This window comes from Monodon monoceros, unplaced genomic scaffold (assembly GCF_005190385.1).
Source record: "Monodon monoceros isolate NGI ecotype Baffin Bay Population unplaced genomic scaffold, NGI_Narwhal_1 Super_Scaffold_8, whole genome shotgun sequence".
In the NCBI taxonomy this organism is placed as follows: Eukaryota; Metazoa; Chordata; class Mammalia; order Artiodactyla; family Monodontidae; genus Monodon; species Monodon monoceros.
In genome coordinates, this window is record NW_021703785.1 from 9,305,690 (window position 1) to 9,322,848 (window position 17,159).

Genomic DNA, 17,159 nt, shown 5'->3' on the forward strand with positions numbered 1-17,159 from the left:
ATGCTTTAGGTATTACTATGATGTGGACTGTGTAGTAGACTTTATTATTTACCTTTTGAATGAGGTAACCTCATTTCTAAGATGTTCAAATGCTTACTGGTATTATCATGGTTAGTATATATATATATATAAATTTGGCTTTATGTAATATGTGTGCTGTAACAAAACTACACGTCACTAACTAAATCTGAAAAATCCTTAAAATAAAGGATGAAGTAATGCCAACGCTCTGACTTCGAGACATTGGTAATCTCTGATGAAGCCTCTGACTATTTCTTAGACCAAGAAACTCTTTGCATATTACAGTATGCAACTGCTATTATCATGACATTATTCACTCTGATTGTTCAGAAAATTATTAAAAAGTCATGGCAGCACTTCTCCTGGGTTTCATCACATACATCCAGTCTGATTCCTTTCGCATAAAGCACTATCAGTTTTATGTTTCTCTTTTAGGCAAAGTTATATACAATTGACCCTACACATGTTGGAGAAGTCTTCTGTTGAGGCGCTGATGTACGACAAAACACCAGAACACATTTGATCTAAGAGCTCAGTTTTTAATCACGAGACGCCCCACCATGACATCCTCGTCCCATTCCAACCTTTCCCTGGGAAATGTAAGACTGCAGTGAGTTAGAGGGATGGTTGGCAACAGAGGGTAGCCAACTCAGTTTCTGTTTTGTTCAGCGTTTCTTTAATTGATCAACGGGGCGGGGGGGAAAGGAACGTACAGCTTGGGTAAAGAGGAGAAGAGATTCATTTTGAGTACTCCTATGTATTCTTGTTTCTTGTTTTTTTAAACTCTTTTAATAATATACTTTTTCCCCCTTAACAATTATATCCTAAGACATGTGACACTTTTGCCAAGATGACAGCATGTCATTCATTACTATTTTCCATCTGTGTTTGTTTTCATATGTAGTTACATGTAGATAAAGAGCAGCTGTATAAGGTACAGCTTTAACTGAATAATAATTCAGTTGAATTAATTATCTGTATCGGTTATCAATTCCTTAATGACACCATGTAGCAAACAATGAGTGCTGAAGCGGCCTATAGCAGTTAAGTGTATTAATGCTTGTGCATCTGGAGTCATATGGAGATCGGCTAGGTGGCTCTGTAGATCTTGGTAGGACTTGATCACCTGTCTGGAAGTAGACTAGTTTAGGTTGGGCCACTTGGCTGTGTTCCACGTGTGTCTCTTCTCCGGCAGGCTAGCCCAGGGGTGCTCTCAGGGCAGTGGATGAGGCTGAGAAGACAAACCCACTTGTACAAGTGCTTGTCAAGCCTCTGCCTCCTTCACCTTAGCTCATAGTGGGAAGACAAGTCACATTACATGCAAGAGAGCTTTGATCCAGGGAGGGTGAAGAATTCAGGCCATTTTTTGCAATTGATCACATATCTAAAAAAGTGCATCTCTTCAATTGAATGATAAGTGAGTAGGAATAGTTAAATTATTCATCTTGATGAAGATAAATGTACTTGGGCAAGTTAGTTAAACCCTCTGGGCTCAGTTTCTTCATTTCTAAAATGGGGATAATAATAGTACCAATCTCACAGGATTATAGTGCGGAATAATTAGTTGATTAGGCAAATGTGTAGAACAGTGCTTGGTATAGACGTATGCAGTTTGACTCTTAGCTGTAGTTATTAACATTATTACCATTATCATCATCATTATTATTTTGAGGCATCACTGTTAAGCACTGACAAATTGTAAGAATGGTATGTGGTTGTATTAATACTTTCTTAAGCATATTTATTTTGTGATTTTTTTTGCTAATATTTATAGCACTGATACCATCTGTTCATGTTACAAGCATTATTATTTTAGGAATTACACATGTCTATATTCTAGAGAAAACAGATTTACATTATAGAACTAGTTGGCACATGTTTTAATTATAATCTTAAAGCTTCTTATTTAAAGATATACTGCAAGTACTTTATATTTTTGCTTCCATTTCCTTGCTTTAATAAATTTTATACTAATCTTAAGATGGTAGAAAGCTTATGAATAATGCCAATTTATTTGATATTTACTAAAATTTTGTGATCATATATTGATATTAATTTGTTCTGTATGGTAACAGGAACATATACTAATGCTTCCCAAGCTCTCATATGCATACGAATCACCTGGGGTCTTGTTAAAATGCAAATTTTGATTCTATAGGTCAGCCCTGGGGACTGGAAATCTGCATTTCTAACAACTTCCCAGGTGAAGAAGCTGCTATTGATCCCTGAATACCACGTTTTAAGTAGCAATGATATATTTAAGATTATATATGTATGTATAATATATATAAAAATATATATATTTACATTAAATAAATAAAATAATTAAATTACTTAATATGAATCATTATAACAAATAAAAGTTGTTCTTGCCACAATTGTTTAAAAGCATAATGTCATAAAAAGAAAATACATATTAAATATAACATAATAAATTAAAATATAATATTTAGTAAATGAAATAATATGTCTAAAGCTATATATATCAGACATCTCTAAATATCAAATAAGGTCTTTACTGGCAAAACAAAGCCTTCATTTACAATTTTGTTTCCCCAGAAACTAAGTAACAGCTTCTGGTCCTATAAATATAGGGACTTGTGGAGACTGTTTTGTTGGTGGGAATATACTCAAAATCACTGGGTCCTATAATCAAATAAAAGCTGCCTCTTAAACATGTAAAAAATTATACTTTTTTTCTCCCTGTGGGCATTAGTCACAGCCTGATACTGTACATATTTGATTATGTAGAATTTCAGATAAATAAAATACATTAGTCAACTAAATTTTCTGCGTTTGAGCGTTAACTACAAATTATTTTTTGTTTCAAAATTCATGACTATAAAATCTTCCAAAAGGTCAGAATATTCTTCCCTTTATATGTAATCTTAAGAGTGTTCTGTATTTCTTTTTTAAAAAACTGGGTAGTGTCAGAACAGTATCATTAAAGGATATAATTAATTTTATTTATTTTTTTAAATATTTGTTTGTTTGTTTGCTTTGGCTGCACTGGGTCCCAGTTGTGGCAGACTCATAGTTAGAATATAAATTTGTCTGGAATGCTTCTTTTTATGTTTTCCCTTCGAAACGGTGGTGGTGCTGGTACTAGGCAAACCTGTAGATATTAACCAAACATAATTTTCATATAGTTGTAGATAAAAACAAAAGAGATGTAGCAACTAAATGGAGTTTGTGGACTACTACATAGCTAACTACTTTTACAGGAAGCCCAGGCTCATAACACACCGTAAAGGCTTTTCCAGGGATGAAACTCTGATGAAAATGCTGATTCAAATTGTATGCATTTGTATACATGAACATAAGTGCAATCCAAGCTTAATTTGGGAATATCTGAAACTAGATTAACAACCTTAGATCAGAGTTGGCAAAATTTTTTAGCAAAGGACCGTACAGTCAATACCACAGTTTTTGCAGGTCATACAATCTCAACAACTCTCCTCTGCACTTTGTAGCATGAATTTGGCCATGGATTGTAGTTTGCCGACCACTGGGTTAGATTCTCAAGGTCACTGTTAGCTATTAGGTTATGATTATGCCGAATTATCTGGGTTGATGGCTTATTTATTGGTTACAAATTATGGAACATGGGTCCTCTATTCTCTCCACCCCTCCTCTCATCCTAAACTGAGAAGCCCTGCTTGGTGCATGCAAATGGCCCATCACAGTATTTTCTTAAACAAAGACATTTCCCTCAGAAGAGGAATTCTGCTGCTACTGTTAAGATAATAAGTACACCACAGATGGTCCTTTCATTTCAAAACAACCACAACATAAAAGGAGATATGAAATTTTTGTTTAATTGTTGTGTTTTTCTATTCTGTTATTTGATGATTTAGTTTGGCAAAGTTACAAACTAATATTTAAGCTTCTGCTGGAACTCAACTGCTGTTGATTTCTGTTGTGATGGTGTTGGTGGCTCTAAGTATAGGCTGGGCAAGAAGAGAAAAAGACACATCAAACTCCTTATCTATTTCATTTTGGCAGTTTCAAAGAGTTTATATTTGAGCTTAAATTTAAATAAGTCTTCTCATATTATCACTGCCAGTTTTAGAATGTTTCACTGGCACAGTCGTGGTATGACTCAAATAGATAAATACGATCAGTTAGGTTAGGGCTGCGTTGATAAGCCACCTGGGGTTCCTTCTTTCTTTAGTACTTTTCTTGCCACTCTACATTGGAGGTCTCACACTGGGTGCTCAGAGGTCCACCTCAGACCATTGGTCCGTGCTACACTTTTCTGAAAAACAAGAACAGAGAAATAGCCGCCACCATACAAAGGAGATTTTTATCCAGAAATCTGGATTTTTTACTTCCTTTGAAAAACCAGGAAGAAACTTCGCAGATCTAAGGTTTTTATTTTCCCATGAGAACCGTCATCCTTTCTGCAATTCTGTCCATCCCCTCAGCTCTGAGCCTGAGTAAGGGGCATTTATCCTCACATGGTGCTGTGTTGGGCTGCAGCCTGCAGGCCTACAAGCCTTGTACTTGCTCGGCTTCTAGACCTAGGAAAGAGCCCGGAGTCAGTGATAGAGAAATCGATGGTTTAATGGACAGGGGGAATCTTACACCTCTGAAGCAAGATCCTGGAGCGACACCCCACGGTGTTTGGCAGATGGCAGGCAGGAAGGGCAGCAGTCTTTGCCCCCTGGGGGGAGGGGGAGGTTACCAGTTATAGGGGGAATTGACATTCGGTTGGCTCATCTGTTACCAGGGAAACTAGCAGAGGGGCATGTCCCTCCCCGCCCCTTTGATAAGCTGTCAGGGCGGAGATGTTCTGATCTAAAGATTAGAACAGTCACTAGCTGGGACAGGGGCAAGTATGTAGGAAGGTCAGTCAGGTACGTAGGGTGTAGGTGAAGCAGGCCCTGGTCCAGCGGGGAATGTCCTGAGAGCAGGAAAGCAGGCATCTTGGGGGGCCTGATCATAGAGGCTAGGTGCTCTGATGACGCCAGCCTGCTTCACTCTCGTATCTGCCTGATCAGTATAGGCATTTGAGTTTGTGGCTCCAGCCACAAAGCTGATCTCTGGGGATCTCATCAATTACACTTTTTTTTTTTTTGCGGTACGCGGGCCTCTCACTGTTGTGGCCTCTCCCGTTGCGGAGCGCAGGCTCAGCGGCCACGGCTCACGGGCCCAGCCGCTCCGCGGCATGTGGGATCTTCCCGGACCGGGGCACGAACCCGTGTCCCCTGCATCGGCAGGCGGACTCTCAACCACTGCGCCACCAGGGAAGCCCATCAATTACAATTTTTTCCAATCCTACCTATGGGACTATTCACTTCATCTATCCCTCTAAAGCATATTGTAGGATTCAAACACAAAACTATGACTCTATTAATTGTACAGTTACTATCAAGAGCATTTTTGCTTGGGTTATGTGTGTTATGTTTTCTTTATTTGGTCAAAGTCACGTTTTCCTTGCAAGGAAATACCTTGTAGAAGTTAGTACCAAGAAAAAGAAAAGATTTTCTCTGTTTAATAATTTGTATTACATAAAGCCTTTCTCTTTTTGTCTCAGCTACCAGGAAGTTCAGAACTCAGTTTAATAATGTGTCATAATTCTGGTGGTATTTCTCTCCTTATTTTGTGTGCCCTTGATTATTAAATTAATTACTAACATGAATACACAACTGCACATGTCCTACAAACAGTTTTCAAGTCCATTTTGCAGGAGATTGGGCTTCAACACATTAGTACATAATGTGTTACTAACTTCTCAAACCATCCTCCACAAAGACAACAGCATATAAAACACTAATCAGACTATATTATCATTCCCTTGCTTATTCGAGAACTCTGCATATCTACCCCTTGCTTATAATAAGAAGTCTAACCTGTTTATCAGAGTGCCCAAGACCCCTTATTACATTTCTGTAACCTAGCACATCATTCTGCACTTCGGTCCTCACAGAGTCCCAGTAACGGACTAATGATAGTTTTCCAAATGTACCATGGCATTGCCCACATCTTGTCCTTCACAGTACCATTTACCCCACGTATAGTCCCTCTAGGAAGGTAAGTTTACCACAGCAAATATTGCATTGTACTAGCATTTTTAAGCACAAAAATTTTAATAAAATTCTTCCAGGAAGAATCCTGTTCATTTCGGTACATCTGAGGCTGAGCCCAACAGTTCATACAAAATTGTTCTCACAGACTAATCATGTAACTAAATTTTGGTTTGCAGAATTGTTGATAGAATTGAAATAACTGATACAGGTTTATTTTTGACTATAAATAATGGAAAACCTTTTTAGAATAAATATTGAGTGCTTACTATATGCCAGGTCCTCTTCTAAATATGTAACGTGTATTGATTCACTCAATTCTCCCAACCACCGTATTATCCTATGATTTTTGTTCCCATTTTAGAGATGAGGAAACTGAAGCCCAGGGATTAAGTAATTTTCCCAAGGACTCACAGCCAGGAAGGAGTGGGGTCAGGGTTGACCCCAGGAGGTCTGTTTCCACAGATGACATTCATAGTCACCCTGTCTCCCATTTGCAGATTGAAAGTCTATTTGTCCCTTATGACAGCAAATAAGTAGTAACCAATCTCAACTTCCATTAGTCCTACCAGTTCTCATGAGAATGATGGGATTATTTTGAACTCCAATATTTCATGAGCAGATTGTATTCTTGAAATGTCTAGAGAAGTCTAGCAGAAAGCATTAGACAGTAGTAACTTTGAATGTAGTGTGTATGCATGTAAGTATGTGTATGCACATTAATTATTTAACCAAGAATAAAGAAGGGTGAAAAAGTACCAGCCAGCCTCCACCATCACAATCACCTGAAGGCAGTGGCTCTCACTGTGGAAGACAGAATCACCTCCCTCTGAAGTTACTGGCACAGCTTGTAGAAAGGGGATGTGTTATTGACTTGCTTGGAGTCTTAAGATGCAAACATTTGATTTAAAACGACTTAGTGACAGAGACATACCTAACGACTTCTTCCACATCAAGCATCTTCATTCTCATTCGTATTCAACTTAGTCAATTTAGAGTAGAGACAATACACTTCTAATTGCTGATGGTAAGGCAAGCAGCATCCTCCATGTTTCGTACATTATGGCAGTGGGGATCAATTCAATATAAGGAAGGGTTGATCACCCTATGGACCTGCATTTCCAAAGCTGGAGGCCTTCCTGTCTCGAGATTAAGGTCAGTCTTCAATGGTCCTCTTAATAAGGTAAGGCTCTGGGCAGAGACCTGATATCTCAGTCAGCAGGTGCCAGCTCCTCTCCCCACTGAGTGACTTACTGGGTCAGCCTTTACCATACCCACTCCCAGTTGATTCTAAGACCGGTTTTAACTAGTATTAATAAATAATATGCTTAGCTGCCTTGGCTTGTCTCAATAAAAAGACAAAGGACGTGCCAAAGTCTAATCTGTTTGTCCTAGAAGGTACACGTTCAACCAATATCTTATATTTATTAGTCTTAGAGCATTCCGTTTTATTTTCCTCACCACAAATGTATGAACACAGACCCTTTTATCAGTCTTTCCTCTGAAGCAGGGCCTGGAGACTGACTGACCGAGACTATCATTTATTAGAGAACTAATAGGAGGATATTTGGAGAAATAAAACTTTGCGGAAGACCGGAATATTTATTTGGATGGTATCTAATTCAAACCTGAGGTAGCATCATCTCGAAGAAATGAAGGTCTACATAAATTCCTTTGGGAGGGGGCTAAACCTGTCTTCTGGCTGTTTTAATCTCATCAGATTAATAACTGGAACTATCATCTTTGTCATTAAAAAGCACCTGCCATTAACAAAACCTGTTCCCCTTGGAAAACAATTTAACTTTCAGTGAATTAAAGTTATGGGGCACTCTCAATAAATTGCATCCTGCAATTAACACTCTCATGGGACATACTGAAAGAACATTTCTACAGACAATAATGTCACATTCCTTATTATGGCTAACATAACTTTAACTCTTAAAGGTTTTAAATTTTTAGACCCTAAAGGATATGTTTTTCAGAATGTGTATAGAAAATAACTTTTTTAAAAGAAAAACAAAAGTTACTATTTTCTGTAGTCATAAAAATCTATTAAGGTGAAAAAAAATTAACTACCTGATATTTTTAAAAAGATAATGACAATAAAGCTGTTTTGCATCTGTATTTCATAAATATGGAAGAGCACAGTGTTGAGCCTATTTAAAATAGCCACAAAAACTAGTTAAGTGACTTCCATGGTCTGTAACTAGGAAGGCTGAATTTTAAAATTATTTTTCACAGAGGTCTATCTGAAATGCCTTTGTAGGTTAAATTTTAGAAGTATGTAAAACTCATCTATGAATATTTGTGTTATTAATGATAATCATAAGGTAGCAAGCTTTGTGTTATTCATCAATCAGTGTAGATAATGGCTTTGAGAGTCATGTCAACTCATTGTACTCGTTCCAAAATTTCTTTTTTTTTTTTTGTCTGCGTTGGGTCTTCATTGCTGCGCTCGGGCTTTCTCTAGTTGCAGCGAGTGGGGTCTTCTCTTTGTTGTGGTGTTCGGGCTTCTCGTTGCGGTGGCTTCTCTTGTTGCGGAGCACGGGCTGTAGGCGCGTGGGCTTCAGTAGTTGTGGCACGTGGGCTCACAGGCTCTAGAGCGCAGGCTCAGTAGTTGTAGCGCACGGGCTTTGTTGCTCCGCAGCATGTGGGATCTTCCCGGACCAGGGATCAAACCCGCGTCCCCTGCATTGGCAGGTGGATTCTTAACCACTGCACCACCAGGGAAGCCCTTCAAAAATTTTACTCAGGGCAGCTGTTGATGATTCTCTTCAAGAGTTCCAGGGGGACTCTGAACCATGGATTAGGTCGTGATTTTCAGCTCCTGTCACTGTGACCAGCTAACATGACACCTGGCCTCTGCTCCAGGGGCTAGTTTGTATGCCAGCTGATTGTCAGGGGCTTAGTTTGAGGTGTCAGCTTGTCTCTTTGTAGGTAAAATGTATCACCCTGTAATATCAGTGACCTAGTGAACTTAACTGGCAACAGGGTATCATGTAATTATTCCTATGGAAATATTGAAAGTAGGCTATACCTTACACGTATATTTTATTTTGTTTAGTTTGTTGTGAATACAGGATGCTACTTTATCCTGTTGTTTCTGTTTATACTCTGGTTGAATTGTATTCTGTTCAACTGAAATTTTTTTGAGTTTGCTCCTGTATTCTAATTTCTAATTAAAGGACATCCATACTTTTGCCTATACACACACACACACACACACACACACGTATATGTGTGTGTGTGTATATATATATTCCCGAAAGTAGCAACAACTTCTCTATTCATTGTATGTTGATAAATGTATATGGACAATTAATACCCGCAGGAAGAGGTACATCTGGCCATCCCTGCCCAAGGGCTGACTCGTTGGCCATCGTGGGCAAGTTTATGGAAGAAGGAAGAGGAAGCATGAGGAAGCTCCCATTCCTTCCTCTAACTTTCATTTCTTCCTTTTTTCTCAACAGGAACTTTTTACCCCTGAATGCAAGTTTAAAGAATCTGTTTTTGAAAACTATTATGTAATCTACTCATCGATGCTGTACAGACAACAGGAATCTGGTAGAGCCTGGTTTTTGGGATTGAACAAGGAAGGGCAAGTTATGAAAGGAAACAGAGTAAAGAAAACCAAGGCAGCAGCTCATTTCCTACCCAAGCCATTGGAAGGTGAGTGTTATGGGTGTTTTATCCTTATCAGATTTATCACACATTTATCTTTCACACTGATGACTCTACCATGGCCATAGGGAGCCCTCATGGAACGCTGGAAATGTTCTTTATCTTGATCTCAGTGGTGATTCACGGGTGTCTTCATAAGCTGTGCATCTAAGATTTGTACACTTTACTGTATATATGTATATGTGTGTATATTATGTATATATATATATATATATATATACGCATATATTCCATTAATTTAAATGTGTCTGTACTCATTTCTCATGTCTCAGATCCTCACTACCCCAACCTCTCTAGCCCCTAAATAATTTTAATTAATTTAAGAAATTTAAAATCTGCAATGACATTATAAAGCTGTGACTATGACAGTAGGTATACTAGAAAAACTAAGTTTTGAGTATTATGGAATGTTTGAGTATTTGCCCATTTTGCTGTTATCTAGCTGAAAGTAACCACATATTTGTGAATTAGTATAATTATAGGAAATATAAAGAGTTAATAAGTTGGCCTTTAAAGAACTTGTTGATATTAGATGTCTCCCTTCCAAGCTGCATAATTGTTTAGTAAATTCAAATGTGGCTTGACCTTCTTTTACACTCAGCTGTAAACAATGAAGCCGTCAGATTTACTTTGATTGGATTTCTGGAGAGGAGGCTACAAAATTTTAATTAATCAGAAACATCTGCACATTTCTCATTAAGGATTCTACCGGAATTTTATCTGTGTAACATTTGTTTGGGAACTACTAAAAGAAACTGATATTGAGGCTTTTCAAAAGTGTTTTTCTATTCAAATGCTTTTGTTTACCTTTTGCAGAAAATCAGACCTGCAATAACTAAGTAAACGTTTGAAGCCAGCTTACACGGTTCAATTTTTCTTTTTGTTTCTTATTCCTACAGGAAAGCATTAGCCATCAAGAGAAACGCATATTGGTTTTATAATCCATATTGTCTTTATAGGAATAAGATAATTTGAAATATTGGAAGTTAATTATCTGTGGATATATAATTCAGCTTTCAGTTTGCCTAGGTTTGGAAAACCAGTCTTGTTGGTTAATACCATCTTTATAATGTCAGTGATATTGACTATATCACTCTTAACTAAATTTGCCTCTACAACGAGTCATTGAAACGCAAACAGTTAGCCACCAGGGCCTATCTAGGAAAGGAAAAATTATTTCAGTCTGAAATATGAGTGAATTATTCTCATTCTACGACAGATCATAAGGAAAATGAGAAAAAAAAAAAGAAATTAGAGGGTTCTTCCAAAATAACGTATCCATGATTTGGCTTTACCACTTCAAGTGAACTTTGAGACCGTCAGATATTCAAATGCGAGTGAAAAAAATTTAAAAACTAAGTCCATAGCAACTCTACAAAAATCAGGCAAAATCTGGAAACCAGCTATTTAGTATATCCAGCAGGAAATATCTGAGACCCTAAAGATATGGGGTAGTAATATCACTCTGCATTTTATTAATACACTGAACTGTTGTGTGTATATGTGTTTGTTGTGTGTTTATGTATACATGAAGAAGAGAGAAATAGAATTTTCAAAAAACTAGCAGACAGAAGTACTCTAAAGACAAGGGGGTATTATAAAGACAGGTTATCACATAGTGTAATTGATAAGGAAAATGAATTTCAAACTTTCAAAACCCATACAGGATGTAAATTATATCATTGGAATTGTTAGGGCAAATTAGATTCTGGATGAATTACTGGTGCTCTGGGGCCTTCATATTCCTTACACAGCTTCACGGCGTAGACGATCAAGATTAGCACTCTGATGCTGTTGTCGCCTAACTAAATGCCTAGTGGGAGTGAGGGACTGGAAAGTATGTCAAGGATATGGATTAATCTCTTAACCCTTTTCACTTGCTAAGTCCTTTATTATAGGTCCGATACGCATGTGCTTTCAAGTCTGTGTGCTGCTGAAAGGTCTCACGCTGCATTTGCAAAAGGTGAAATCCTATACCACCTTGAACATGGAGAATGCATACAGTGGTTCCTCCTAACAAAGCTTAAATTCTCTTCGTAAAATATAGGCTTTCAAAACCCTAAAAAGCAGGTTGGGCAGCTCTGATTCGCTTGTCTTTCTGATGGCAGATGATTTTAACTCAGTTTTCCCCAAGCATCAGTCACGCTGAAATCTCCTTTCCCAGGATTCCCTGGAATCACTTGCAGAAAAGCCACGTGAACTATTGTGATTAATGATATCACCAGATCAATTCCCCAGAGCTTCCTCAGACGTCATTCCCACTTGCCCTCTTGCCATTCTGTACTTCTGCCTTATATGACATCAATTACAGATTTTCATGATTATACCTGAAAATGAGGCATAAAAAATATAAAACACCCCACACTTGCCTTCAATTATTTAAGGGTCTCTTTGCATGATTTCGGGAGAGGAAATCTAAACAATGATCTCTGGAAGACCCTGGCTTAAGGAAAGTGAGTTGTCTGTATTGCTTTTATGGCTTTGAAGCTGGGAGTAGTGTGATTATATTGCCTTTGAAGCACTTGAGAGAAAAATTATTTAATGACCTAGGGGTGTAAATACCTAGAATGGAAAAGATGAGTGAGAATGAGTTCCACGTGTTGACAGCGTGCAGTGGAAGGAAAGTCTTTTTCTCGCTGAACAAAGAGAATTAGGTTAAATGCTTGCCGTTCTCACATAGTCCCTGTGGGGTGTGTGTGTGTGTGTGTGTGTGTGTGGCCACATCCCCCATTTAAACCTTCTCTCCTAGACAAAAATGCACGTGCCCCCAGGTGCGTATTTTGGATACACAAACCAGAAAATGCAAAGGAAGTAGTATTTTCTGTTTGGGGGCCGGATTTTACTGCTTTAAAACAGGAATTCCCTCTTGATGGGGTTACTTGACTTCAGGGAAAACGGGACTGGGCCAACGGCTGAGGTCTGTGCGTGAAGCTAACCAGGTAACATCTCCTTTTCCTCCTGCCCTCCCCGTCACTAGTTGCCATGTACCGAGAACCATCTTTGCATGACGTCGGAGAAACGGTCCCAAAAGCCGGGGTGACGCCGAGTAAAAGCACAAGCGCATCTGCAATCATGAATGGAGGCAAACCAGTCAACAAAAGTAAGACGACATAGCCAGATCCTCACAGGTGTTGTGACTGACTCGCCCTGAGCACCGTTGAGTGATTTATCCTGGCCACACCCTCCTGTTCCGGGGCCCAGGAGCAGCTGGCAGTAAGCAGACGCTTACTTCCCGCTGGCTCGAACTTCTTGGTTGCAAGTGGATAAATCTCAACGTGTTGCGCCCTCACAACAAGAAGACACCTGGATAACCAGCTCAACTCAGACCATGGAATGCCCTACCAGATATGGAATGCCTTTTTAATATCTTTTCTGTGACTGTGACACTTCACGTGAATGACCTACTTCACAAGTCCACTCGATACCTTGCCTGCTGACAGCTACCCACATTCCTTTTTGAGTCCCGTTTCGGCGAATTCCATGTGTTTAAGTTCGATTTTGTAGCACACAGATACTCTTGAGTAATTTCTAGTTAGATGCTGTAAACCTGTGCTATTATGGAGTTCTCTTCTTCCCGTTTTTACAGGGCTGCTGGCTCCACTGTCTGTGACCTTTTGCAGGGATTGTGTTCCTCTCAATCGTAACTTGTAGCGGTTGGCTTAGTTTGGAGAGCGATCAGGGAAACAGAAAGCCTTCTAAACCTATTATGACACATTGCATCTATAAAGATTAAGAGTGTTGTCTCTGGCTCACACTACTGATGAAACACACATATATGCTCTGTCCAGTAGCAGATACTGTGCTCCCGAGGCCACGTGGCCGGGCTGAGAAATGGGGTCAAACGCAGTCATGGGAAGCGCTCTATGATCTGGGTTTGACATCCCCCTTAGTTTCTTTGTGTGTGTGTGTGTTTTATACATATCACAAGCTTACTGGTAATGGTAACATTTGCCTTGCCCAGCGAGCAAGACCCACTGGTTTTTGAGAAAGTGGGTCCAAAGAACTCTGTAGGCCTTGTAGGCCTGATTAAGGTTCATTTTCATCTATGAATCCTCATTATTTGGAAAAAAGGAAAAAAAAAAATCAATAATTACAACCTACAAGAATTGCGCTACCTAAATCCATTTCAGATAGAATCCTTCCTGTTTTTAATGAACCAAACTTAATGCCACCCCTGGTTTGGGCTGCATTCCACTCACACGCAGCAGAGCATGGGCAAGGCGGCTGTTGTGTTCTTTTCGCAGCAGCAATGCAAACGTTAGTTATAAATTAGACTTTAATATTTTTGGTGTTTAACAAGTTTTTACACTGGACATATTAGGAAAAAAATATTTTTTTTAGCTCAGCATGCTGAGTCAGGTACTGTGTAATTCACCAGTCCATACCTCTGACTCAGCTTCTCGGGCCCCTGTGGCCCAATGGCTGAGTTAGAGGTGCCTTGCCATGATCTCAGAATGCAGTCTGTTGAATTATTCTAGATTAAAAACTAAAGACAAACCAACACGTTCAAACATCAAGTTTTCGGTCCATCTGATTTTTTTTTTTTTTTTTTGCTGTTCTTTGATTTTGCTTAACTTCCTTTGGAATTTAATACTGCTGAATTCTGAGCTTAGGGAAGACAACGACTAAGAAAGTCCATGAATAGTTGACTCCACAGTGAAGAAACCATGCAAAATGTTCAATATTGGATATAAAGAGTTTCAAAATGTTTGATACTAAGCTGTTTGGAAATATATTTGTTAACTCTGTGTATACTTTTAATAAATTTCAATGTTTTCTCCTCAGAAGAGTTAACTGAGACCAAACTGAACCTCATTTATAGAAAACTATACATGGGATCAATGTACTGGCCTCTTGTTATTATTTCCATGTGGAAGGATGACCCAGTCGCCATTTTCTCCCATCTGCATTGTATTTACTGGGAAATTATTTTGTCACTGCTTTCCTAAGTCTCCATGACAGCCCTTGCCCAGCATTTAAAAATTTTGGCCTGCTTAGCTGATTAAAGATTTACTATCAATTTAACTGTTTATGCTTATTTCATTTTCGTATTGAATTCCACTTTAATAAATAAAATGTTAGCATAACGTTTGAGTAGATTTATTGTCGATAGTGCTAAAGTACAAATACAACAAAATGCTTCTTTTGACCTCGCTTGATTTCTTGTTACGCCACTTTAAAGCCTATTATTTTTAACAGGCTAAGTTAAAATACATTAGATGAATTTCATTAACCAATTGTTTAGGGAAGACATATATTCCATAATATGTGGCAACATGAAATTCCAATTAGATGGACTTACCCTACTGTGCACAGGCACACACACACACACACACACACACACATCAAACAACCCCACCTATATGTTTTTGGTAATCAGCCCTACTTGCTGGTTTCTTTTTCCCCTGTAAGCTTGTTTATTGGTTAAAATTATGACAAGATTTATTTTTGTAAGTGACTGAGATTTCAGTAAATGTGTATCTCTGTTTTGTTTTTTACATGAGTTATCGATAAGGGCATTTATCCCTATGAATGGATGTCAAAATACTTTCTTCTAATATATGTTTAGACGTATTGCAGAGGGGTCCTTGTTATTTGTGATTTAGTTAGATCATTTCCTCTGTGTCTGGTCTGACCTGTTGCATGGAACGAGGACAGCACTGATGAACTGCATGTTGTAGGACCTGTGTATCAAGAACCATTGGTGTGTATTAATCTACATACAAAGAGTTTGTCTGCATTGTACAGTTTCTGTGTTGAATATCATTTGTTGTATTCATAAATACAACATATTGAATAAAATATTTATATGACGGCATATTCAAAAACATTGAACAACTTTATGTAATGAAATGGCATTGCATCACCCACAGATATAGAGAAATGTCATGTAAATAAGTTTGGTAAACTCATTTTCCCCCTTTACCATGCCAAAGAAAATTTTAGCTCTTTGATGATACCTCTCTTGCTATTTTTCCAGGATAAGACTCCACCATTTTCTCCCCTCAAGAATTGTTTGCTGTTTTAAGTAAGTGCAATCTGTCACCTTTGGTGTTCCGTACAGTAAATCTGATGGAATTCATTTGTATTTAGAGACCACCACGTTCTGTACCTCCATGTACATGTCGATCTTATCAACTCTTTCCAATATCACATTCCTTTTGCATCCATATCTGGTGTGAGAGGGTTATGTCTACTGATTTGTTATGGTAGCTGTTTCACTCATTCCTCAACAACGCTCTGGAATGTTCATTGTTTTGATATTTCAGGTGACATCATTTTATTTTCCTGTAAGTTTGCTTTCTAAAGTACTTTGCTACAACTTTACTTGGAAAAATTATAGAAGAGATGCAAATGGTTCAGCCTATATAAAGAGTAAAATGGAACTGAGCATCATGTCATTACAAATCTTGGAGAATTTAGAGATTCGTGCTCTAAATGTTCCCTTGCCCTGAGTGTTTGGGGTAAGGGCTGGCTTCAAGATGGGCCCCCAAGACTCCTGCTGCAGTCTGTCTAATTGTTTGCCTCTTGGAGAGTAAGAAGAGTTTCTTTATCACACCTGGCCAGTTGCTTAATGAATGCCTAAAGCACTACAACAGTCCGCTGTTTTCAGGATGACCAACATCAGATTTGGTTCTTTTTTAAAAAACAAGAAAAAAACTTCTCTCTTTTTAAGTTAGACATGTATCACTTCATTTAAAGTTTTCTCCCTAATATTAGAGTGAGAATTAACATTTGAAGGAGAGACCAGATTGACTAAGAAATCCATTTTAGAAGGAACTGAAAATCATTAAAAATTATTTTCAATGTTATTTCAGAACAAGACTATACCCAGGGCAAGCTTTTGAGCTAAACGCAGGCATATCAAACTCCAGGTGTGAAGAGTATTACTTTGGAGTGAAATACATTTCATAGTGTAGCTCTCTTAGCTTACAAAGTGGCACACAGGGCCTGCTGACTCTCTCGAATACTGAGTAGGGTTTCAAAGGTTTGATAGTGAATCTGCAAACAAAGACTGAGTTATGTTTTTGTTTTTACCTGGTTTTCTCTATCATTTGGTCTAATTCCCACGTTGTGTTTGCATTTGAGGTCGTGGAGGCCATTCCTTCCAATGCGCGGTAGGAAATCTAGATTAGCTCAGAGTCCAGGAAGACAACAGTATATAGTGATTCTCTTAGATCTTAGGACATTAGTAGAATCTTATTAAAAAGTCCTTTATGGAAGAATTCCTCAGTGATGGTTAGCCAAGCAAGCAGGGTTGGTGCCAACACCATCTGCAAACTTGTCGCATCTTTCCCAGTTAACGTTAGTTAATCCCACCATAACTGCCGACCAACTTAAACAAGCCAACAAAATTTGCATATTTTCCCTCCACCTATTACAAGTTTGTTCTTGCCCTGCCTTTTATTTGAAGAGGGAGTTTTAATC

At 38.4% G+C, this 17,159-nt stretch overlaps 1 protein-coding gene across 6 annotated transcripts in view; it reads left to right on the forward strand.

Moving 5' to 3' along the window:
• FGF14 (fibroblast growth factor 14) overlaps window positions 1-15,727 on the forward strand; it is a 622,404-nt gene extending 606,677 nt beyond the window's left edge. For 5 of the 6 annotated variants that reach the window (XM_029210354.1, XM_029210355.1, XM_029210356.1 and 2 more), the window contains 2 exons: window positions 9,521-9,719; window positions 12,709-14,818. In XM_029210354.1, coding sequence (XP_029066187.1) covers window positions 9,521-9,719; window positions 12,709-12,845 — 336 coding nt within the window. In that variant the 3' untranslated portion in view covers window positions 12,846-14,818. Of the gene's footprint in view, window positions 1-9,520; window positions 9,720-12,708 lie in introns of all 6 variants that reach the window. The other variant, XM_029210351.1, reaches the window with a different exon arrangement.
• The last annotated feature ends 1,432 nt before the right edge of the window (window positions 15,728-17,159 follow it).